The sequence below is a fragment of the Vulpes vulpes genome, chromosome 3 (genome assembly GCF_048418805.1).
Source record: "Vulpes vulpes isolate BD-2025 chromosome 3, VulVul3, whole genome shotgun sequence".
In the NCBI taxonomy this organism is placed as follows: Eukaryota; Metazoa; Chordata; class Mammalia; order Carnivora; family Canidae; genus Vulpes; species Vulpes vulpes.
In genome coordinates, this window is record NC_132782.1 from 31,446,931 (window position 1) to 31,471,800 (window position 24,870).

General features: G+C 42.3%; 1 protein-coding gene across 1 annotated transcript in view; it reads right to left on the reverse strand.

Moving 5' to 3' along the window:
- COL5A2 (collagen type V alpha 2 chain) overlaps positions 1 to 24,870 on the reverse strand; it is a 138,567-nt gene that overhangs the window by 65,064 nt on the left and 48,633 nt on the right. Inside the window, exons 2-5 of the mRNA XM_072752150.1 lie at positions 8,477 to 8,701; positions 5,895 to 5,908; positions 1,192 to 1,224; positions 74 to 106 (exon numbers count right to left, since the gene is read on the reverse strand). Coding sequence (XP_072608251.1) covers positions 74 to 106; positions 1,192 to 1,224; positions 5,895 to 5,908; positions 8,477 to 8,701 — 305 coding nt within the window. The remainder of the gene's footprint in view (positions 1 to 73; positions 107 to 1,191; positions 1,225 to 5,894; positions 5,909 to 8,476; positions 8,702 to 24,870) is intronic.

Here is a 24,870-nt window from a genome sequence, read left to right on the forward strand (position 1 = left end):
TGATGGTTTTAAAGATTTTCAGTGTATCTCTAAGAACTGATGGGCACCATGAGTGTTGGAGGAAACTACTTACGGCTGGTCCTGGACGGCCACGTATGCCTGTTACCTAAACAATAAACAAGATAATCTGTAAAGATGGCGTCGCAACAGAGTTTTAGAAAAATCAATAGCCAAACAAGTAAGAGTAACAACAAAAGTCCAGTGAATGTTTTTAGAGCAAATGGATGCTGTCGACTGATGCCCATGTCCTCCCTGCTTAGCATTAGGACATGACCTAACTTAAGCTCTGAAACAGGGAGCCAGTACCCTTATAGTGAATGAGAGCACCAGTGCTGGAGCCTAGAGGCCTGGGTTCAAATCCTAACTCTGTGCCTTACCAGTTGTGTGACCTTAACTATTTCTTATCCTCTCCATGCTCAGTGTTTCTCCTCCTGTGAAATGGTGATGATGATGGTAAAATTACCCCACCCCCCAGCAGAACTGTTGTGAAGACAAATAAATATATACTTGTAGAGCACTCAAAATAGTACCTAAGACATAGTAAGTACACCTAAGAGCTTTTAAATAAAAGACAACAATATGAATGATTTGCCTTTTTAGGAATCTTTGTTAAAAACAAGCCAATTTCAAGGCAAAGCAAAAATGCAAACTCTGACAAATAAATCAACATGCATATGCTTGTCTTGACAGAGTGATGACAACTCCTTTGAGATCTAGGAGACTGGTGGTTGAAGAATTTTCATCCTCCTTAAGAATATACTTTTTGATCGTGTACAAGTCTAAGTAACTCTTATACAGTATGGAATTTCAATTAGGATAATGGCAAGATACATTTCCAGAAGTGCGGAACATTAAATAATGCCTTTCTATTTGGATTACATTGCTATTTATACTATAAAAATATAGATCTTAAGTATCCCTTTACATCCATATAGAATATGCTTAACTTTGTAAGACCCTGATTTCCACTTTCAGTCATGGGACAATAAAGTCAAGAATATTGTAATAAATAAGCCTTAAATATTATATTAAAGAATTAATCTCTTTTGGCTTGCTTATCTTATACTAAAACTTGGTTATAAAAAAACTGATGTCTCTTTCTATGAGGGTATGTATATAAGCAATAATCTATAACTGTGCTATAACTAAGTTTATTAAAGACACATGAAAATAATATTTATGTATACTTACAACAGGCACTAATCCTGGTTCTCCTTTTTGTCCCTATGAAGCAAAAAAAAGTTCAATTATCAAAATATAATAGCTTGTTGAGCATAATCATGTCATACTAGAATATTCCATATCAACACTGGGAATTTCTGTGTAAAAAATGTAAAAAATGGGCTCCTGGGTGGCTCAGTTGGTTAAGCATCTGCCTTCAGCTCAGGTCACAACCCCAGGATCCTGGGATCAAGGCCCAGTCAGGCTCCCGGCTCAGCGAGGAGTCTGCTTCTCCCAATTTCTCTGCCCCTCCCTCTGCTTCTGCTCTCCTCGTACGCATTCCCCCTCACTCCTCTCTCTCTCAAACAAAATATTTTTAAAAAAAGAAACAATATTTACAGTAGTCAGATATTGCTGATAAAAAAAAATTACTTATCTGAAAGACACAAAAATATCCATCCAATGTGTGAAAAGCATCAAGTTACTTTGCTTTAGTTTTTATACTGAATAAGCCTAGTAATTGACTAGACCAGGATAGCTGTGTTGAAAAGTTGTAAAATCAAAGTACCATAGGAAACCTATCCAAAGATGGAAAACTCTAAAGAAAATCCAGTATTTGGATACGTTTGAATTTTCACACTCCTATTACACGTCACCCAGTCTGTAGTAATTTACAGGTGCCAGCCATTTCTAAAACCCTTGCCACCTTTTTTAAAACTCATGGAAGAATCGGAGAAATAATGAGATAAGTTTGCTTATCTTCAAAAGAAAGAAAGAAAGAAAGAACATTATAACATTGGTTAGACAATTCTCATTATCTGAGGTAAATCTAGAAAAAATATTAACTGAATTGGAAAAGAAAAATAACACCAGAAACAAAAATGACTTAAAGGGTATAACATCAGGCAGTTTAATTGGCTTTTATGATAGATGTAGCAAATACAACAGCTGTAGATGGGATTCTCAGAACTTCAGTTTCTGAAAAACTGTTGTTCTCATAGCATGATTTCAAGTACATAGATAATATTGGATGAATTGCACCTTTATATACCTCTATTTTACCATATATTTACATGCATTAATTATTTGGGAATTTGTCCTTCAACAGATTTTGGTCCCACCAAGGTCCTCATCAAGTCTACTTTACATCCTTAGTTTGACACACAGAAATCCTCAATAAATTCTTGAATATATTAATTTCCATTAATAATGCTTTTTACTGGGCAACTAAAGAGTATGAATACATGAAGAATGATATCCAAAATGTAGAAAAAGTGAGAGTAATGAGTTCTATTTCTCTTTTCACATACATTACTCTTTTATCTGATCATAAAAATAATATGGGTTAATGAGGAATTTTAAAAATAGAGGAAATTTACAAAAGAAACATTTCCACACCCAGGAGACAACCACTTTTAACATGCTGGTATTCTTAGTTTTCCAGCATGTACCTGAACTTGGTGTACCTCATCAATGCCTCCGTATTTTACTTAGACTATAGTTTCATTTTCGCAAGTAAAAAAACAGCACAATGAATATCCTTGTTTATAAATATATGTGCAGTATCTCTAGTTAATACCTTGTGACGTATCTCTAGAAAGTGAAGTTGTGGGTTAAAGATCATATGTAATTTCAGGGTTTTTTTTTTTTTTTAAGATTTTATTTATTCATGATAGAGATAGAGAGAGAGAGAGAGAGAGAGGCAGAGACACAGGCAGAGGGAGAAGCAGGCTCCATGCCGGGAGCCTGACCCGGGACTTGATCTCGGGACTCCAGGATCGCGCCCTGGGCTGAAGGCAGGCACTAAACCACTGAGCCACCCAGAGATCCCTTAATATCAGGTTTTTGATCTAGATCACCTAAGCATACTCCCAAAAGGTACAATTCAATTATATCCTTCCAGTTGTATCTCATATCTGACAAAATTTTATAAGGTGAAATTTAAAAAATACTTTACAATCCTAATGGTCTTAATAATGGATTCCATGGCAGAGTAACATCCTGAAGGCAAGTTGGGAATAGAGAATTTGGCAGTGGGAAATAGCTCTACAGAAGCAGATGGGAGCGCTACATGAGCAGGTCCAAGGTGGGACACAAGAGACTAAAGACAACCTACAAACAGTCTAGAAGAAGAGGATCATCACACACGGGCAGGAAAACAGAGCAGGCTTATTTCTGCACTTCCAAGTCTCCTAACTTCCAGCCTGACTCTTCCTATTTGTAAAATAACCTGAAAGTATTAAAAAAAATTAACCTTTTAAGAGCTGTAAGAGCTTTTTATGAGATGCTGAAAGAATGTTAATTGTTTAGAAAGGGTAGATAAATCTGCACCCAATACTGAAAGGACTTTATGAGAATAATGCTGGGAGAAAAAAAAAAAGTTCTTTTCTGGAACAAATCTAGAAAAACAAGTAAAAAGTGAAGAGAAATTATTTCAATCAAAAAGAGAAAAATGGAATAGCCAACTAAGAATGGTTGGGAAATCTCCATTTTAAGAGACCAGCAATTAAAATGCAGCCTTTGCTCTTTGTGCTTAGGAGAATGGAACTCGCTGGTATCTTTGTCAGCTAATTGTAAGGTTTTTGATATCTCATTATGAACTTTCATTTTTCCACAATACCTGATGTGGGGATTGAGTGATCCATTATCAGGTTCTGATAATAAATGTTTCTAATGATTCAATGAGGATTCTTATTTTGAAAAGAAGCCACAAATGTAAGTATTTGTTGCTTTTTAAAATATGGGCTATAGATAAATTAATTTACATGGAATAATCATTTGTCTAACATCTGCCAAATTTGATTTTCGTACTCATTGGGAAACATAAAATTCAAATACTCGGATCTGATTCAGAGATCCAAATCTGAGACCTGATGAGAATTACAGTTTAATTTTGCTTCTTGTCTGTTACTCATCACTTAAAGCCACATGGACATGTCTCACCACTTTTACAGGATGGCGTTACCGTAGAGACGGTCACAGTGTTTTTTCCCACCATTGCATCATCTGTATCATTTGCCTCATACAGGGATTTAACAAAGGCTCAGTAACTATTAGGAGGTTGACATGAATGAACGAATGAATTACAAATAAAATCAATATTCATATGAACCAGGCACAAAATACATTTTTATTACAGTACCCTGCTCTGATAGCTCTGATGGCACCTGATGGTAAATGACCGAGTCATGAAGATAGTAGCACATAATAGGATGTGGTAAGTTGGCAGCTGTTTTAAGCATGTCCTTCCCCCAACTGTCCCACGCTGCCTTTAGAAAAGTTCAGGTTTAATTTCAGATATAAATAAAACATGAGGGATCCCTGGGTGGCGCAGCAGTTTGGCGCCTGCCTTTGGCCCAGGGCGCGATCCTGGAGACCCGGGATCGAATCCCACATGGGGCTCCCGGTGCATGGAGCCTGCTTCTCCCTCTGCCTGTGTCTCTGTCCCCCCCCCCCCCCTCTCTCTGTGACTATCATAAATAAATAAAAATAAATAAAAATAAATAAATAAATAAATAAATAAATAAATAAAACATGAGCTGGTATCTGTAGACCTACTCTTTTGACATATATCCAAATCTAAATAGCTTCACTGATATTTATTCCAAATAAGACAATTTATGGTATTGCCCTTTTAACCAAAAACTGTAGAAGTAGCCAGGATAGCATCATTTCATTTAATATGAGGGTATAGCTTTGCTTTATCTGATGCTCTGATTATCACCTTAATGAAGTTCCACCGTATGCAAAATTAAGACAACTTAAAGTCAGTGGTCATCTGCCTCAAATCTGCCATGAAATTCAGGATGACTGCCCATTTCCGTTCCTGATCCCCAAGCCCATCCCATCTGGATAATACTGAAGCAAATGCCACTGTTTTTGAATTAACTAGAAAACGGAGAACAATGCCAAGGGAATGGAACTCTCTTCACTCGGAGAGATTACCCACATCCAGGTGAGAAATGGCCAAATTGGCAGTTATATTTAGGATCCTGGCTAAATTGTACCATCATCCTCTTGAATGTAAGGCTTGTTTCTGGGACTAGATTTTAGGCTCCTTAAGATAGAGGAAGAGGAAAGAAGAGAAGCTGATTATATGTTTGATAAAGTGTTCAATTACTTCTTTTAAGTGAATATTCACTTCTGAACCAAAAGAAGAGAGGCCACAACCCCACTGAAATACAACCATCACCCACCCACCCACTCTTTCTTCCTTCTTTCCATCCATCCTTTCTCAATTAAGCAATCACTGAACTTCTAATATGTGTAAGGTATATACTAAGCACAGTGATAAATGCAAGTAATTTGGGGGTTTTTGTTTTTTTTTGGGGGGGAGGGCAGCGTGAGAGGGAGAATCTTAATCAGGATCCACACCCAGTGTGAAGACCCACGCGGGTTCCATCTCACAACCATGAGACTCTGATGTGAGCTGAAATCAAGAGTCAATTGCTTAACTGACTGAGCCACCGTGGCACCCCAATAAATGCAAGTAATTCAAAGGTTAATGTGGCACAGTCTCAATCCCTAAGGGATTTACAACTTCCTAGAAGAAACATCTATGAACAAAAATTAACAAAGTGAATAAAACAGAGGCAGCTGTAATCTGTAAGTGAAGTAGCTCAAATATTTATATTTGTATGGTAATTTGTACTTTACAAAAGACTTTCAAATACCACAAAGCACAGTCCTGAGTGGACAGTATTGAAAATAAAACCATACGAAGTAAAACTTACCTTTCTTCCTCTACCTGTAAGAAATGGAAGAATAAATATGTTAAACATGTTATTTTAAGAAGAAACAGTTAATGAGAATCTCCTAAATACTTATTTTCAGTAATAGGTCTTTGGGGTGTCAGAATGTAACTTAAACAGGTTTCGCTATTAACAGTAGCGAGAACTCAAAAGTCGTTTTAGGTCAATATTTTGGTAATAGGCAAAGTAATACATCTCTTTGGAAAACTCTGACACTATTCAAATATTCTTCACACCATTCATATAGCATTTAAAGTTCATTAAATTATAAAATTAGCTACTAAATTTGTCATGAATAATCTTCAACCAATCTATTTTTTGTTTTCTATACTTTTTTGAGGTTATTCAATTGTATACCTAAAAACCCAAAATACATTAAAGATATACAATTATAGAGTGAAAAAACTCCTTCTATCCTGTCCCCTTCCCCTATTTCCCACACTTCAATCCCCTGGAGGGGGCCACTATTACTGATTTTTCTATTACGAGTCTTCCTAACCAAAAACATAAGGGACATCCCATTTTTTAGAGTTGTCATCTGACTTGGTAACCATTTTTTTCAGGTAGATCTTATACATTTCACATTGTTTATTCTTAGCCATTTTATTCTGTTGCTATTATAAATAAGATATTTTTTATTCCCATTATTTATTCTATGGGCTGATTGTTGGTATATAGTAAATCTGTTAATTTGTTTGTTAATTTCACACTGCAGCATCTTACTAAATTATTTTTTAGTAGTAAAAAACTACTTTCCCTTTAAGTTTTATAAGTACACAGTTATATTTTCTGCAACAAATCATTTTACCTCCTCTCTTCTAATTTTTATACCTCTAATTTCTTTTTTTTATCTAATTTTTTGTTCAGGTATATTCAATAATATTAAACTGTAGTTGTGATAATGGATATCCATAATCTATCTCTGAGTTTAGAGAAAATAATTCTAGTACTAAACATAATGAAGCTTTTAAGCTGAGATGTACATATTTTACCGGGTTAATGAAATGTCATTTGGTACTAAGTTATTGAGCATCTTTATCAAGAATATTCATTTTTGCCAAATACCTTTATTTCAAATACAAAGTACTCTTTTTTCATAGATCTGTTAAGATAATTTTTTCTTTTAATGGCAATATTGATTTTTCCTGCGCTTCTTCCTCTGTCATCTTCATTTCCCTATGATGGTTTTTGGTTTTCCCTCTGCTTCTTTCCTCATCGTTAATTATTTTATACTTCTAATGTAGGCCTTTCTTAATAAACTCCACTAAGTTTTATTTAGTTTGTGGTGAAATGGTCACAATTTTTATCAGTTCTGAGGTAATATATTTACCAGTGTGTTCTTAATTTTGTAAATGTAGCTAACACCTTCCCTTTTTTCTTAGATTATCTTTACCATCAACATTGTTGCTAGCTCTATTTTTATTATTCATTTTGGAACAAAACAGACTTCACAAACCCAGCTATTGCAAAAAGTCTCATGTTGGTTTTTTTTATTTTTTTATTTGCCACCACTGTCCCAACATACTATTCACTTATCCACACAGGTTTAATTTTACTTTTTTCCCAGAACTTCTTTGCAGATTGCATCAGCTTTGGGTAGCCCTTAAGGTGTCATAGTTTTAACTCTTCCTATTATATGTTTCTGCTTACATTCCTAAAACTAGAGTTTAGGTATTTATTCAAGGCACACCATTACTGTTGAATGATATCCAAGAGGAGAACTGGTAAATTACTATCTAGTGCTTCCATGAAAATACAGTTGAATTCTTCATTGTATTTATGGTTATTTGCAATGGAATTTTGGGCTGGGGGAATAAAGCCTTAACGCTCTCTTGACAACAATGCATGTGCTATGAAAACATTGACTGCTGAAACAATTAATAGTTTAATATTAATCTTACCTGGTTCATTAAAACATAAAAATCAACTTGTTCCTCTTATATGTGTCTTTAACACATGTATTCAAATACATAGTCTATATTAAACGTTGACATTTGTCTCAAATAAAGGCTTAAAAACCAGCAATTTATATCATTCTTTTCTCCAGGAAATCCATCTCATTCTCTTGTCTTTCTGAGCCATTATTAAAAACATTCTGCATTTATGAACTAATGTAACAGAGGGTGCTCTGGCATTAAATTATATTAGAAATAATTATTCCATTCCCAAGAGCAAACTTGGCTCCAGAGAAGACAAATGGGCTTTCTAGATCTCCTCTTAGACAATAAATGACCTCACAGAATACCAACAAGTATTTTGGAGGCATCCAGCATGGGCAGGGTAACAAAGAACCATGGAAAATGACTACAAGAAATTCTTAACTTAAATTAGACATAACCACACAAAATTCAGCCCAAAATCCCCCTGGTTTTTAAGAGAACAGGAAATCATTCTCTCCTCTCCCTAGTGTTAGATAAAGTGGGTGAGCAAAACCATTAACCCCAAACACCATTGACTAGTGGCTTAATTATTCTTTTTGGTTGCTGAATTCTGAGAGCAAAAACCACTGCAATTATAAAGATGAGTCACTGGATCAACTCTGAGTTGGCCTTGAGCATTCTTACCAAAGTTGGTATTGCTACCTCCAGTTGTATGTGGGCAGACAGGACAGCATTCTCCAGGGGGAGTTACAGGGTCAGCACATTCAAGGACATCCTGGCACTGTATCTTGTCACAGAGGATGGCTCCATTGTCACAGACACAGATCTGGCAAGGGGCAGGTTTCCAAATGTCTCTGTTTAAGTACATCTGACCATTCTGAGTGCAGGCGATTTCTTCACCATATCCTTCTAAAATAAGAAGAAAAAGAGGGAGAGAGGGGCAAGGAGGTCAGTAATCTTCTGAAATTTTGGAATCTGGGAAATATTTAAGAAGGCGAGTCATCCTGTGGGTTCAAAAAGTTTTAGGCTAAGCAGTAACCCACCAAGGAGGCAAAACATGGAGGAACTTACTTCATTCGTCCTTTCATATTGAGAAATATGTAATTTACAATGAAATGACTATAATACTTGTATTCTAGTTTGACAGGGGAAGAAAAAAAAGTGATTCAAAGTAGACATACTTAACCAGGTAATGCTTCTCAAAGATTTCATTTGTGAAGGTTTAAATAACCAAACATAGGAGAGTCAGTAAGAGGAGATTCAAAAAACCACTTGGGGGGGATCCCTGGGTGGCTCAGGGGTTTAGCGCCTGCCTTTGGCCCAGGGCGTGATCCTGGAGTCCCAGGATCAAGTCCCTCGTCGGGCTCCCAGCATGGAGCCTCTCTCTCTATCATGAATAAATAAATAAATCTTAAAAAAAACAACAACACTTGAAAGGATGGATCACAAGGGAATATATCATTTCCAGGTCTGGTGAGCCTTGTTGTGATTTTCAGCTCATTAGAAACTTTAGTGGATCCCACAACAACAGAAAATGATATATATTCTTTTACATAAAGAAACACTCTTAAAACAGTGTGTGGGGTTTTAAAAATTAGTTCTAAACATAAGGTAGGAAAGGATAACAGTGTCTCATTTCATGGAATATATTTGCTAAACTAAAGGTGCTTAGTAAACTACAAAGGAAAAGCAAAGCATTATCTTTGCACTAAAATTAGTTCAGGAAAGTCATGACCACAACAGTATAAGCTATTCCATCTGCCAAACACTTTTCTACATTAAAAAAAAAATTTAATGCAGATTTGGAAAAAATATGCACATATTTATACACAAAATAATAACGATTGTTAGACAATTACTGTAAAACACACACACACTTATATATATAAAACCTCTCTAATTTTGTGACTTTTAAGAAAAAAAACTATAGTATCCTGAAACACAATGTGGATCATATCATCCTTGCTTACTTAATTCCTTTAGAACCTTCCAAACTACTTAAATTCGAAGTTACTATTATGGTTTGCTTGTCACTTGCCCCCACAATTCTCTGCCTGTGGTACAAGAGTAGACCTTCTTTATCCAACTGGTGTGACTCACAGAACTCGTCCATCCATCCATCCATCCATCCATCTCGTTTTCTACACCAGCTAATTAACCACTTCTAAAATGTCAACACTAAATAAATAAATAAATAAATAAATAAATAAATAAATAAATAAAATGTGAACAGATAGGCAAAAATCACTGTGCTGATCAAATCTACCACAAGTAGTATTAGTTTACTATTTTTATTTTCTTATCTCCTTCACTAGCCAGTAAATTCCATGAAGATAAGGGCTAGTTTTTCTTGTTCATCGTGGTATTTCTAAAGTTTGACTCCATACCTTGCAGAGAGCCAACATTCCACAAGCAGTTGTTCAAAGGATAGATATGAATGAGTGAATGAATGAATGAATGAATCTAAATCATGGTTCATGAACTTACATGCACTGGCCTTGACTTTGCACCCTACAAAAGTAAAGCTAAAGGTTTTTTTTAAAAAACAAATGCATTTGTGATTAGTTTATAAAAGAATTTAGAGCAGCCTGGGTGACTCAGCGATTTAGTGCCGCCTTCAGCCCACGGTGTGACCCTGGAGACCCGGAATGGAGTCCCACGTCAGGCTCTCTGCCTGGGGCCTGCTTCTCCCTCTGCCTGTGTCTCTGCCTCTCTCTCTCTCTCTATGAATAAATAATCTCTAAAAAAAATGTATATTTTATGTTTACTTGAAGTATAGTTGACATACACTATTATATTTTTAAGCGTGCAACCTAGTGATCTGAGAATCACATACACTGTGAAATGCCCACAGTAACCGTAGCAACTCCCCACCTCTGTACAAGCGCTAGGGTAGAAAGAATTCAGCATCTGCCACGTAAGGATACCCAACGCGGAACTACAGGTAAAAATCTCAGTTCAGGGTAAAGCCACTGAGCCTTCCCCCCGTTCCTCAGTCTAAAAGCTCTGCTTGGCCAACATTCTGCCTGCCCCGGGGTCCGCAGATCTGGTCCTTCCACAGAGCCGTGAGGCGCGGCCATGGCCAGGAAGACGCCAAGGCACCGGGCTTCTCCCGCGTCGGCTTCACCAGCAGGTTCATCGCGGCACAGCACGGACTGTGGGCGCGGGGCTCCTACTCCGGGAGCTCGAAGCCAGGCAGGCTTGGAACCCACGCCTCAGCGTGCCGGGAAGTTAGTTAAGCAGCCTGTGCGTCGAACAGCTGTTTGCTTTTAGATGAAAAGTCAGTTTGAGACAGCGAAGCTCCGCGGTAAACATCTGCACACACGCTGCAAGCGCGGGCTTAGCCTACCGTGCACCGACCGTTCGGTTACGCAGAGTCACCCTGTTCCTTAAGTTGTGGCTGAGGGAGAAACACCCCAACGGAGACACCGAGCGCCACTGGCCGAAAAGCAGGTCCGCGGAGTCCCGGGCTGCTGCTCCCTGCACACCCGGGGCGTGACCCCGGGGCCCCGGATCGAGGCCGCGTGGGGCTCCCCGCACGGAGCCTGCTCCTCCCTCCCTGGGCCTCTGCCTCTCCCTCTCTCTCTGTCTCTCATGAATAAATAAGATCTTAAAAAAAAAAAAAGGAAAGAAAAACGCGAGAAAACCAAGAGGCCGAGCGGCCCTGCGTGCGTCTGGCAGACGTTCTCCCGCTTTCCGCGGCTCCTTCGGGGTCGGGATGGAGGCCACACCGTCCCCCGCGTGGACCCCGGCCGCTGCCCCGAGCGCCCCCCCAAGGACACGGCGCCCCCCGTGGCGCCCGCGGCGGGCGGACGGACGGACGCGTCCCGACAGACGGCGAGACCCAGCGCGGGCGCCGGCGGCCGGGGAGGCCCGGGGACGTGCCGGTGAGGCGGACACGGCGCCCCCGGGACGCGGCCCAGAGGCGCGAGGGGTTCCCCGCGCGACCCGACCTCCTGCGCCCCGCCCGGGGGAGCCTCGGGAGCGCGGGGTCCCGGGAGGCTCGCGCCAGCAGCCGCTCCCTCCTCACGGACGCGGAAGAACCTCCCCTCGGAGGTCCCGGGGCGGACGGGGCTGGGCGCCGTCCTCGCGGCCCGGGCGGCCCCGTCGCTCCTAGGGGCGCCTCCCGCGCGGGGCAGGGGCGCCCACGCGGCGCCGGCACCGCGCGCCTCTCGCTCACAAGCGCTCGGCCGGAGCTCATCTCCGCTGGACGCGTGCGGCTGGCGACCAGGCCCCTCCGCCGGGTGTCCTCAGCTCCGTGTCCTGAGGAGCCGCGGGCTACGGCGGCGTGGGGACGACGTCACGGCGGGGACGACGGCGGCGTGGGGATGACGTCACGGCGGGGACGATGGCGGCGTGAGGACGGCGTCATGGCGGGGACGACGGCGGCGCGGGGGGAAGCCGCCCTGCGGGGGACGGATCCAGCGCACAGGGCGCCCTTCCGCGTCCCCGGAGCCGCGTCTTGCACGGGGGCGATCAGGTCCCGGGGACCCCGTGCCCAGGCCTCCGCGTGCCCGCGACGGAGGAGGGCCGCGTCCGCGTCGCCAGCTCATGGCCTGGACGCTCCTGACGGAGGACGGCGCTCGGCCTCCCTGGTCCCCCCGGGCCGGAGCCCGTCTGGTTGCGGGTGTGAAGCCGCGCGCTCGGGGCGCCCACGCCGCCCACGGACATCCGGGCCTTTCCAGGCCCAGAATCCTCCGCGGAGCTGGCGCCTCGCTCTGCTCCTGGGCCCCGTCCGTCCGACGGGGAAGAGACGAGGCGGGCAGGGTGCTCGGGGACCCTCGAGCGACCCCGCCTGACCCCGCCTGACCCCGCATCCCAGCCGCCGGATGCGCAGGAAGCCTGGGGCGGGGCGGCAGCTCGACGCGGAGCGCCGCAGGGTCGGTGGCCCACGCGCGGCCGCCCGGGGCCTTCAGGCTGCGGGTCCCGCCCCCGCCGCACCGGCCGGGCTTGCGCGTCACCGGGGACAGCCACGCTGTGTGCTCCGAGGCCGCGGCACGACGGGCTTGAGGAAGCGCCTCGCGCTCTGAGGGCGTGAACGAAGACGAGGCCGCGGCACCGCGTTGCAGCCGGAGCCCCGGAGCGCGCTGCGGCCACACGCGGTCCCCGGCAGCCACGCGCGCTTCTCCGTCTGCGCAGACGCTTTGCACTTACGAGGTAAAACCGCTGTTTTCACTTCAGTTAAAATGGGAAAAAAAATAAAAAGGAAAACCTCTCACGTTAGGCACTTAAGTGGCTTTCCATGTATCACTGGGAAATCTGGAGGATCGTGGCCAAAACGTGAAGCTAAAATTGCGCACGACGCCCATGCGCCGCTCCCGGACGACAGTGTCTGGAAACCCGCCTCGCAGGCTGCTAATGCATTTGACACAGATGCTGCTTTTCTCCGAAAACGCGGCTCCGACTGTCGAATAGCTGGAGACGCCGCCCAAGATGCGGAGGTCTCAGCGGCGACCCCCCGCAGCGAGCCCAGGGCCCTTCCCCAGCGCGCCCGCCCGGCCTAGGCCCCGCGCCGCCACCGCGCAGGCGCAGACCGACGGCTTAGGAGGAAGCGGCCCACCTCGGCTCCCTGCGGCCCGACGCTGTCTGACATAAAGGGGAACCGAAAATCCGCCTGTTTTCCTGTCAAACGGGTGGTGTCGTGGCTTTTGTATATCCCGGAGGTAAGTAAGCAGCAAATTGTGAGCGATATTCGGTGCTTCGTTCCAGACTTGTCAGTTCCTTCAAGTCTTAGCTCACGGGCCACCTGTTGCCCTGAACCTGCCCTGACCATCGGACAGAAAACCTGAAAATTGCCACACACACACAGGTCACTCTCAATCCTCCAGTCACTGTGCTTTTTTTCCTTTTAATCTAATACCTGTCACTTTGAACTCTACTATATTGTTGTATTCATGGTTACTGTTGGTCTCCCCATGATAGGACAATAGCTTCAGAAGGACACTTATCATTTATTCTGGTTTGTCCAGGTATCTCCGTATCTTTTAATAGTGTCAGGACCACAGCAGATGCTCAACAAGTATTTGATGAATGCACTTGCTGAACATTCAATTATAATAATATCAGAAAGAGACCTAGACTCTATTGGATATATAAAATTATTTGCTCTGATCCTGGGCATATTATACAATTTTATTAAAAGCCTCATTTTTCACTACTATTCACATGTGGGCCATAACTACAGGGATTTTAAATATGTGGCCTTGTGGGAACGTCATTTTTAATGTTATTCATTCCAGATATTATGTCCTGAAGAGGACATAGACGTTTATTCATTTTTATAACTAAAAAGAGTTGTCTTTATATATTTTAAGAGAATATTCTCAGGTGAGTGACAGATGGTAGCTCTACTTGAGGTGAGCATAGCACAAGGTGTAGAGGTGTTGAATCACTATGACGTACAACTGAAACAAGTGTGACGTTGTGTCCACTACACTCAAAACCAAAAGATGGGTATAAAATTAAATACTCTATATGATGAAACAGTTTTAGAATGATTTCAACTCAGTATCTTAGGATTTCTTTGCAGCTAAATTATGCTTTCTTTTCTTGTAGTCCCTGAAAGAGGAATATTCAGGCTTCTAGACAAAATCCAGACATCGTAGTCAGTTTATTTCTTCTGCTTTATTCTTAATTGAATTATTCTTTACTCACTGCTCTTGCCCTGACAAAACTAAAATTTCTTTTATAATTAACTAAACATTCCACAGTTCTCAATGGCTCTTTGGTTCCACTCATTTTACTATCAAGAATCCTAAAAAGCTTCAAGTGTGTAAAGGGGACCTAAAGTGGTGTCTCTGCACTGTTCCCTTGGGAGTTCACTTCTGCAGGAAGGGAGCCCGACTGCTTTCATCCTGAAGGCACCATTTCTAATTTTATCCACATGGGTACATTTACAGACTTGAACTAATACCCATAATACCCACTTTTGTCCTGATCTACCTAGATTTACATCTATTTTGTGGCAATTACAAATTAGGAGGTGATTTCACCAAAGAACAGAAATGAAAATGGATTTTACCCTTCTTTCTGGCATTCCTTAATCACTGCCAATCACTTGGCAGGTAATAGATTACTTAAAATAAGACGAAAGCCATTATTTCAGAATCTAAATCCATCCCTTCATCTTCACGTTCACCTTACCTCCTATAATGCACATCCAGGATTGTACACCTGCCACCTTATTTATTGCAGTTTTGAGATCAAGCCCCAATATGCACCGAATCTTAACACCAGCCAAATGCCATAGTAATGTTCCGGAGAAGAAACAGAAACTGGACCTTTACTGAAAAGTTATATTAATAACTTTCTATATGCACAACCTAACTATTCATTTGGAAATTTCTGTGTTTGTAGGGGGAACAACAGACAAGAAAAGCAAAAAGCAAAGAAAGAAGGAAGAGGAGGAGGAAGAAAGGGAGGAGGACAAAGGACAGGGAGAGAGGAAGGAGACTGAGATCAACCAACAGGATAATTTTTTCTCCCTATATACCTTTACTACACTGAGAAGGAAGATTCGCAAGTTTCTTTAGCAAGCCACAGAATTCAACTAGGGATATTTCCTTATCATAGGATGGGATAGGAAAAATACCAAAAAATGGAACCCATGATTTTGACCTGTAAATCTATGTGCTTTTGAGAAGTTATTTCCTTTAATAAGTACATGAATGGACACCAAATTAAACACCCTTTTGTAGAAGTAATACAAACATGACAAGCTTTATTAAATTTAAGAGGCTTTAAGTTACTTACAGCTATTCAAATTTATTCCTTTTGGTTTTGTTTAAACTCTGAATTTTATCACTGTTTTTTAATTCATATGTTAATTTCTAAAAACATAGTGGCTGTGAATATATGTAAAAGAAGAGAGCACTCATTATTAAAGTATCTATAGGAAGATTTAGGGTTTTCAAAAACTTTGAATTATTTATTCAGTCCCAAATAACTATGGAACACTTACTTTGTGCTCACAGTGGCTAGCAGGTATTGAAATCACAGAAGGATGTAGAACATTTGCTAACCCGTGGGTGTAAAATTTAGGTTGGACAAAAAGACCAGAGCAACCATGTTGTTTACTTGGTACATGAAAAATGGGCCTCAGTGTTTCTGCCTATTATTATGTAAGAAGAAATAAAATACGAGCTTTTACTTTTAGGTGAAATGAGGTATTCTAGGATATTACAAATAAGTTTGACTTAAACTGTTGTTAAAGTTAATCTAAATAAATTAGTCAACCTGGCAAATGGAATGGAAGCATTATTTAATCCAGTCAGTCAATATTTATTTATACAGCAAATTTTACCAAATACTTGTCTAATACAAGAGTACACTGTGGATCATGAAATGAGACATTTGGAGTTCAGCTTCCTTGCCAAAAACAATCAAAATACACAAAAACTGCAAAAGGTAATGAAACTTTCTTGTAGGAGAAAAATAAATTTGCATATACATGATATACATGTATTCCAATAGTACATTCTGGAAAATGTGCATACACACTGAAATTTTATAAACAATTCTGGAAATCTTCCTCTGTGTTTTGAAAGGTCTTTGCCTAATGCTATTTACTTTAACTAGAACTAAGCCTCAGGAACATCAACCTGAGAGTTTTCTAGATTCTAAAACAAAAGCAATCACTGGGGTCAGGGGCATGTGTTTATAGAAGCTGACTTCGAGTAAGCCAGGAGTGAAGAGAATACGAATCCCAGTGGCACTGAATTATCTTAAGAGCAGACCGATCACCTATTTGACTGCCCTTCAGGGTCCTATTTGGTAATAAAGACTCTAGGACAGTCTGAATACTATCAGTGGGAGAGTAGAAACCCACAAACACCCTCCAATGAGTTCTCATGATACAGCTGTCTTACGTCAGGGCCACAGTGACAAGATCCCTGTGTGGGTTTTGGTCTTCCATGTTTGAGGCTGCCAACATCTCTGACATTGAGAATGCTTTCAAATGATAAAGCAAATGTACTTACTCTCGAAGCAAATCTCAAAATAACAGAAGAAATGCATTTTGACAATGTAATTTAGACAACAGATATTACCTGTCTGTTACTCTGCCAAACATTGGGAAGAAAGAGGTAATATAATGAAATATAACAAATACCTTCCCCTTCTTAAGGGGCTCACTCCCTCTGTGCGGGAAGCAGTCCAGGAACAGAGTGTGAGAACACCATTCTTTAAGTACAAACTAGAGGCAAAGCCGGGTAGGATGGAAATACTTAGGAGGGGCACTTGATGTAGGCTGGAGGTAAGGAAAATCAAGAGTTCTAGGATTCAAGTTCTGTTATTTCTTTATTTCCCTTCTGTATTACATTTTTAGTTTTTCTTCTTTCTGTTCCCTGTTTTTCCTTTTTCTTTGAGTGAAAAAAACTAAGATCCAAAGAGGTTTCTTCCAAAAACTAACTTCCAAGTTGTATAATACTGTCACTCCTGGCTCATTGCTGGTAATTGGCAATGGACTCCTTCTCTCTGCCAACTGGCCAGGATGGATCTGAAGGCATACAGGCACTTCCTCTCACTCATTACTCGTATTTTCTTTTTCTTTCTTTATTTCTTTCTTTTTTTTTTTTTTTTTTTTGCCATCTCTTCTCTTGCCTGAGGGTAAAACAACAGCACTCTTGTTTCTAAACCTCCTAGTGCCCCCATAGGTAGGTGCCTTAGAGAGGAGTGGAAGTCCAGCTCATCGTAGAGGAGCCAGCCACCCGTGCAGAGGCCAGGAACTGGTGCAGAGAGACACGGGAGGAACCAGCTGCCCCATGACTAAGTCTGGCCATGCTGCGATGAAGTATAAATGCATTTTTCCAAGTCTAGTTCCATAACCATTTAGAAATTCAGCAAAGCCAAATTTATTACCACTTTTCAAATTTAGGTACAGAATTCTGGCTTATGTGGCCTTGGAATATTAGAATATCAAACATAGCTATATTGTATAATGTCTACATTGAAAGACCCTGAATTTTGTCCATGGGTGCAAGTTTATGATTTAGAACACAGGAGAAAATAAGGAATCAAATGCCTGTGCTAGAAGTGCGTTTATTTTATTCCTAGCAAATCCATTTATATCTGTTTCCACAGATTACTTAAGGTAGCAAGTCATTTGTGTACAATACTCGGTTTGCAGAATTCCATGTAAGAGGTTTGAAAAGATGGGATCGCTGTGAGCTAATGTGATCGGAGAAAGGATGAACATAAGTAGGCTCTACAGCAGGTCCTGGGCAGCCCATGGGGCTCCGCGGTTTAGTGCCGCCTTCAGCCCAGGGCATGATCCTGGAGACCCCGGATCGAGTCCCATGTTGGGCTCCCTGCACAGAGCCTGCTTCTCCTTCTGCCCGTGTCTCACATGAATGAATAAATAAAATCTTTAAAAAATTAAATTAAATTTTAAAATACATTACGTCTTGAAAAATGCAAGGTGTTTTAGATGTGAAGGTAAGGAAGAGTGCCTGGGAAGGGAGCAGGAACCACCTAAGGGGAAGAAGAAAAAAAAAGCAGGAGGAAGGCAAACATGGCGTATGAGGGGAATGGTTCCATTTATAGGAAAACAGGCTGATGTGAATTCTGGGAAGAATAGCTCTGCCTCTACAAAGTGTCCCATGACTTGCATTTTCCCACATGTAACTTGGCCGCTCTCTTCTCTGTACCCTGATTTCACCTTCCTCCACCTCACAAAGTTCCTGCAACAATCCATCAGACTCACTCGTCTGTTTGCATGTGAACGCTCCCAGGCTACACATTTATTGAGGGTAAACAACATTCAGTTTATCTCTGCATGATTAGTGCAGAAGTGCCTGATGCATGGAAAACGTCCCCTAAATGCTTGTTGAGTAAATAAGTGAATGAACAGAAGAATGTAGAATAACCTTCAGTGACATTGATCTGACAACAGACTCGAACAGGAGCCGGAACCAGAGGAGACTAAAGGCTACCAGGTGAACATGTTAAACTGTAGTTAGGGGAGATAGTTGTTCTAGGAATGAAGAAAGGTGTAAATCCATGAGACACCAGGTATAAAATATGCAAGGTTTGATGAACTACAGGTGGGACTAAAAATGACCTGCAAGGTTCAGGAATGAGTAGAGGAAGTAACATCTATCAGATATGGTTGTAAGTTGAGTAATGTGCCCTAAAAAGATATGTTGACCTTATCTGGAAAGAAGTCCTTTGAAGACATAATGACTCGAGCTGAGGTCATACTAGAGTACAGTGGGCTCTTAATGCAACGTGACTGGTGTCCTGATAAGAAGAGAAAAGAACACACGAAGACACATATGTGTGTTGAAGGCAGAGATCGAATCGCACCTGCAAACCCAGGACAGTCAGGAACTACTGGCACCCACCAGGAGCAACTGAAGAGGCTCCACAGGTCTCCGGGAACCCGCCCTGCCCATACGGCTGGTATCCTGATTGGGAACTCCTAGCCTTCAGAATGGAGACAAGACACTCCTGTTGTTTTAAGCCACCCAGATTGTCACACTTTGTCATCAATCAGCAGCCTAGGAAACTAATGCAGGTATCTACAGGATAGGAGACTGGTGTAGACACTGATAAGATAAAAGTTTTGGAAAGACCAATAAACTTGATTGGAAAAATTCTAAACCCTATTTAAGTCATATTGGGATGAACATTACGGAGGGATAATCCAGTATAATACTAACGGCTACTCGTTATTGTGTTATGAGAGGTACACTCAGTGTCTTATGCAAATTGTATCCTCAATCCTTACAACCTCTCCGAGAGGGGCTTGAGGTCAGTTATCACCAAGTTAGTGAGGGGCAGAGCCAGTATTTGAACAACCACACAGTCTTCGTTATTACCTTCTAAGTTAGCCAGTTGGATACTGCTACTTAGAGCGAGAACAAAGGGGGGACAAGTTTGTGTACATAAAATTTAAAATTCACACTCTGAGTGTAGATTTTTGAATAAGTGACAGTAATAAACTGACAACCCCTAGGAAGAATGAAGGGCAAGAGGAGTCTGGATTAACCTGACAGGGGAAACAAAGAGTAAAGCATTGTTTATCTTAAAGATAAGAAAAGAGCGATTACGATGGGTTTTTTAAGAATTGGTTATCAAGGGGAAGCAAGTGAAACCCACTAAGAATGTGAACTCCGTTCTTCTTTCTATCAGTTCCCAATTCGAAACAGTCAAAATTTCATTTCCTGACGTTATGCCTGTGTAGCCACCAAATGTTACCACCCTAATATCCTGCGAAATTTCCCCTAGCTTTGCTGAAGCTTCACAGGATATTGATGGGAAAAAACTATCTCCGTGACACAAATAAGCCTTCGGGCATCTTGATGACTATGAATAGCAAATGACTGCATACCAACTATTATTTAGTCCTTTTTAGATCGGTTTATAGGACACAGGAAATGAAATTTTCCTCTAGAAAATTCAGCCCACGCTATATAAATATGACTCCCCCTAATAACAAACAATATACTTTACCTACTTTATTTAAACTAAAGAGGTGATGCTGAAAAAGTCACTGGGGAAAATTCAATAAAATTCACCACTGAAAAATATAATTTAAAGTAAACCAATAACCAATTGCTTTTTAAATTGCACCTTATTCAGGTTTTCATTTCCTTTCATTTTTCCCAAAGTCTAAACTAGTCTTTACCAAAGTCCTTAACTGTTTTCTTTCTTTATTTCTTGGTTTCTTTTTTTATTTATTGAATCTTGTGATAAGAGCTTTGAAAATAGAAAACTCCCTCCAAGGACCAAGGTACAATTTCAATTTTCTCCTGTTTAGTAATTTGTCCAGCAATAATAATGAGAAATAAAAGCAAATAATGGAATAAAACTGATAGCCATGGGGCCCCTGGGTGGCTGAGTCAGTAAAGCATCTGCCTTGGGCCCAGGTCATGACCCCAGGGTCCTGATCAAGCCCCACACCGGGCTCCCCAACTCAGCGGGGAGCCTGCTTCTCCCTCTCCCTCTGCCGCTTCCCCTCCTTCTACTCTCCCTCTGTCAAAAAAATGTATAAAACCTTTTACAAAAAAGTGATAGCTAATTTTGTTTTAAAAGAGGGCATGTGATCTAATAAAAAATTAAAACCTGATCATTTGCATACTGGTTTAATGGGAGATAACTGGGTAAAACTGGATATTCTTATGATGTTAATGGAGTAGCAGTGATTAAGGGTTACTTGATGGAAATTTATTAGTTAAATATCAAGTATAAAGGCTGATGGGATTTCTTGTGAGCTCAGCTAAACTTTTCATGGCTGGACCACATTACCAAGCATCATCACATACATTTACCAATTCTCTGGGACTTAGGAATTCTAGGAATAGATAAAATCATTCTCTTGGGATCCCTGGGTGGCTCAGCAGTTTGGCGCCTGCCTTCAGCCCTGGGGCCTGATCCTGGGTCCCAGGATCAAGTCCCACATCAGGCCCCCTGCATGGAGCGTGCTCCTCCCTCTGTCTGTGTCTCTGCCTCTCTCTCTCTCTCTGTGCCTCTCATGAATAAATAAATAGAATCTTTTAAAAATAATAATAATAAAATAAAATCATTCTCTATATCCATACCAAGTTGCAAGTACAGCAGAATTCAAATATGCAACATTTTTCTCCCACACTCAAAAAACCATGGGCCTTCAGGAGTTTACCAAGAATTTACAGGAATATAAAATACACGGTGATAACCCTCGTCCAGCCACAAGTTAATGCTACTTCATGCCGGGCCATGTATGAGGAATTACAAACTCCATTATTTAGTGTGCTGAGGATGTCAGAAACTTAAATATCTATTTTTATAGAGGAACTAGATTACATTTTAAATCACTTGGGAGGGATCCCTGGGTGGCGCAGCGGTTTAGCGCCTGCCTTTGGCCCAGGGTGCGATCCTGGAGACCCAGGATCGAATCCCACGTCAGGCTCCCGGTGCATGGAGCCTGCTTCTCCCTCTGTCTGTGTCTCTGCCTCTCTCTCTCTCTCTATCATGAATAAATAAATAAAATCTTTTAAAAAATTTAAAAAATAAAAAATAAAATTCTAAAATTTGGGGTGCCTGGGTGGCTCAGCAGTTGAGCGTCTCAGGATCGAGTCCCACATCTGACTCCCTGCAAGGAGCCTGCTTGCTCCCTCTGCCTGTGTCTCTGCCTCTCTCTCTGTGTGTCTCTCGTGAATAAATGAATTTTTTTTAATTCTAAAACTTTATTTATTTTCATGTTGCTAAGCAAGAACTGATTTCAAGAGAAATGATTTGGCACTTAAAGCATATTCTTAAAAGAGGAAATTGGCTCTTTGCCGATTATATCAGAAGGTCAAAAGGTCCTAAAACTGAGGGGGAATGACATGTTTTTAGTAAAGTGTGCACAAACAAAATAATGTAATTAAATCTAATTTCCCCTGTTCAATGACCATATTTAACAAAATGACATATATAAAACCCAGTGTGCAGTGCAGGGCCCTTGGAAGGTCTTGGCCAAGCAAGGAATGATTTAGGATCTCCAAAGAAATAGCCACAGAAATACTCCAGGGAACACTACAGTCAGCGGAGGCCTGCGGCCCTCACCCACCCAGCGGACCCTGAGCCCCTACCCTGGGCCGGGCCTCCCCCCGCTAGGGTGGCCCTCAGACCGTCAAGGGGTCAAGGGGTCACGGTCCCCGCAGCAGCAGCAGCACAGGCCCCACTGCTGCCGGCTCTTCCCCGCGGGGGCCAGGCTGGTGGACGTGCTGTCACGGAGCCGAGTGGGATTTATCCAGGGGCAGTACGTCCCTCACTAAGGTCCGAAGGCGGGAAGGGGGACGAGAGGGCAGAAGGGGCAGAGTGGGGCCAAGGGGCAGAGCACCCAGCGCTTTGGCTTCACCTTCAGGGTTGGGGCACCTGCCACCGAGGTCCGAACGAGGAACTGGGAACGAGAGGGCAACCTTTCAGCCTTAGCTCCTGAGCCTCAGATCTAGGGGGACGCCAGAGTGGCCGCCGGGAGCCCCGCACCTGAGCAGTCCCGGGCACCTGAGCGTTGTGTTCTGCCAGCCCCACCGCAGTAACCCCGGCAGGGAGAACCCGCGCTCCGTGGCACTCGGCAAATGAGAACTTATTTGATCCTCAAATGTTTTCATCTGAAAACGGGTAAATACTCCCCCCCACACGGCTGTTTTGAGAATCAAAGGGAGCTGAGAGTGCCGACCCCCGGCGTCACCTCAGCACCCCCATCACTCCTCAGCACGGCCGTTCCCAGTCCTCTTGCCGCCCAACCCACGAACACGTGTCCCCTACACACGTGCATCACGCTCACTTCTCTCCCTGCTAGCAGGCCCATCAGCATCGGGGGGACACCAATCCTGCCCCCGGAAACGGGCAGGAACCCACTGGGGTGCGGTGTGGTGGCAGAGGAGGAGCCCCGATGCCCCCACAAACCACCCTGAGCTCACGAATGCAACAGCTCACAACACGGGTGTGCTCAGGCCTCGGGGAGCAGCCCGAGCCCAGGAGGAGGCGACGGGGATGGCTGTAGGGCGCGAGCAAGTGTTCTGAGTTAGCCTGCGACTTCGGGCAAAGCCACGGTAGGAGGCGTGAGGCCCGGGAGGCCCGGGAGGCCCGTGGAGGCCCGTGGAGGCCACCGTGCCTGAGCCCCCCGGCCACGGCGATGCCGGCGTTGGCAGAAGCACAGCCCGAAAGGCCTGGAGGCCAGTCATGCAGTCACCTTGACAGGAGGCTTCTCAAGCCGTCACAGAGTATTTCGTGATTTCACCATGGCCCAGACCTCCCGGCAGGGAAAGTCTTGAAAAGTAGGGAAGTAGCCCTGAGCCTGCAGGGCTGGGAGGCAAACCCGGTTCCCTCTCAGAGCCATTTCAGCTTCAGGCTATTTTATAACCACATTTTATGATCTTTCATGCTTTCATGCATGATCTATGCTTCCTTCATTCAAAGATCTCACCCCAAATCAGTTCCATAAAAATTGTATGGTTTTGGGCACTTTGAATGCTATGTATCCCTCAAATTGAAGAGTTTTTCTTTTTTACTTTTGATTTTATTTTATTTTAGATTTCAGCCTTCTGTTTTAAGTTCATGCTTCTCAAATCTGGCTTTGCAACAGAATCACTCAAAGAAGTGGTCTTTAAAAATCACCTCTTGTGGTTCTGATTTTGTTTTGCAACTAGAAATCTGTATTTTTAAATGGCTTCTCCAGTGTTTTGATACCAGATTCAGTTATTTACTTTAGTTATCACAGTAAGCACGTCCAGTGATACACGACTTCTGCTAAATGGAAGAAACAAGAGAACTGCTGTTTCTCAGAAAGCTCATGCCGGCCTGGGGCCCTTCCTTTCTTAGGTCCAGTTGTTAGAAAGAATGTGTTTTCCGCTCCTTCCTTGAAACACCGAGATAAGCTAACGGGCACTCCCCCCAGTAGGAAAATTTACCACTAAAAATGACCACAAACCTGAAATCTCAAGAATCATCTTTAAGGTGTAAAAACTCCTAAATTAAAATCACTTTAATCCATAGGGCTCTGGTATTTCAGAAATCTATCTCCCTGGAAAAGTATCCAATTTTGATCAGTACAGTGATTTTCTGGGGTGAATATCAGAAGTTACAAAGCTCTCCCAGAATCTGATCGGGCCTTTATGGTCCATGAGCGAGTAGTGTCACTGGGTACAACTCACAGACCAAAAAAAGAAATCTCCAGAAAAGCATTTCACAGGGAGAATTTAACAAAAAAAAAAAAAAAACCACCACCTTATAGAAAACAGATGGCTAGCGTTACTAAAGCTGGAAGGCCGCTGGCTGTGGCTTGTTTGTTTTCTGTGCTTTTAGAAGTTGGCAGGAAAAAACCCTTACACTTTACCAAAAGGGGCCCAGCCCATAAATAATTCACTAGAGAAATTTCTTAAAATCCATATTTTAAGTATGAAATATGTCACATAATTGAAGAATGACCTTTTCCTTTTATCTTGAGAGATGATTTTGAGACATTCCTTAAATATGCAAGAATAAGGAGACAATGAAGTGGACCAAATAAGTTTCTATGACAGATATCATTTGTTTTCATTTCTTAAAACCCTGTTCTCTGTTTTACCTGCATGAACTACTAGGTGACGTTTACTTTCATAAATCACCTA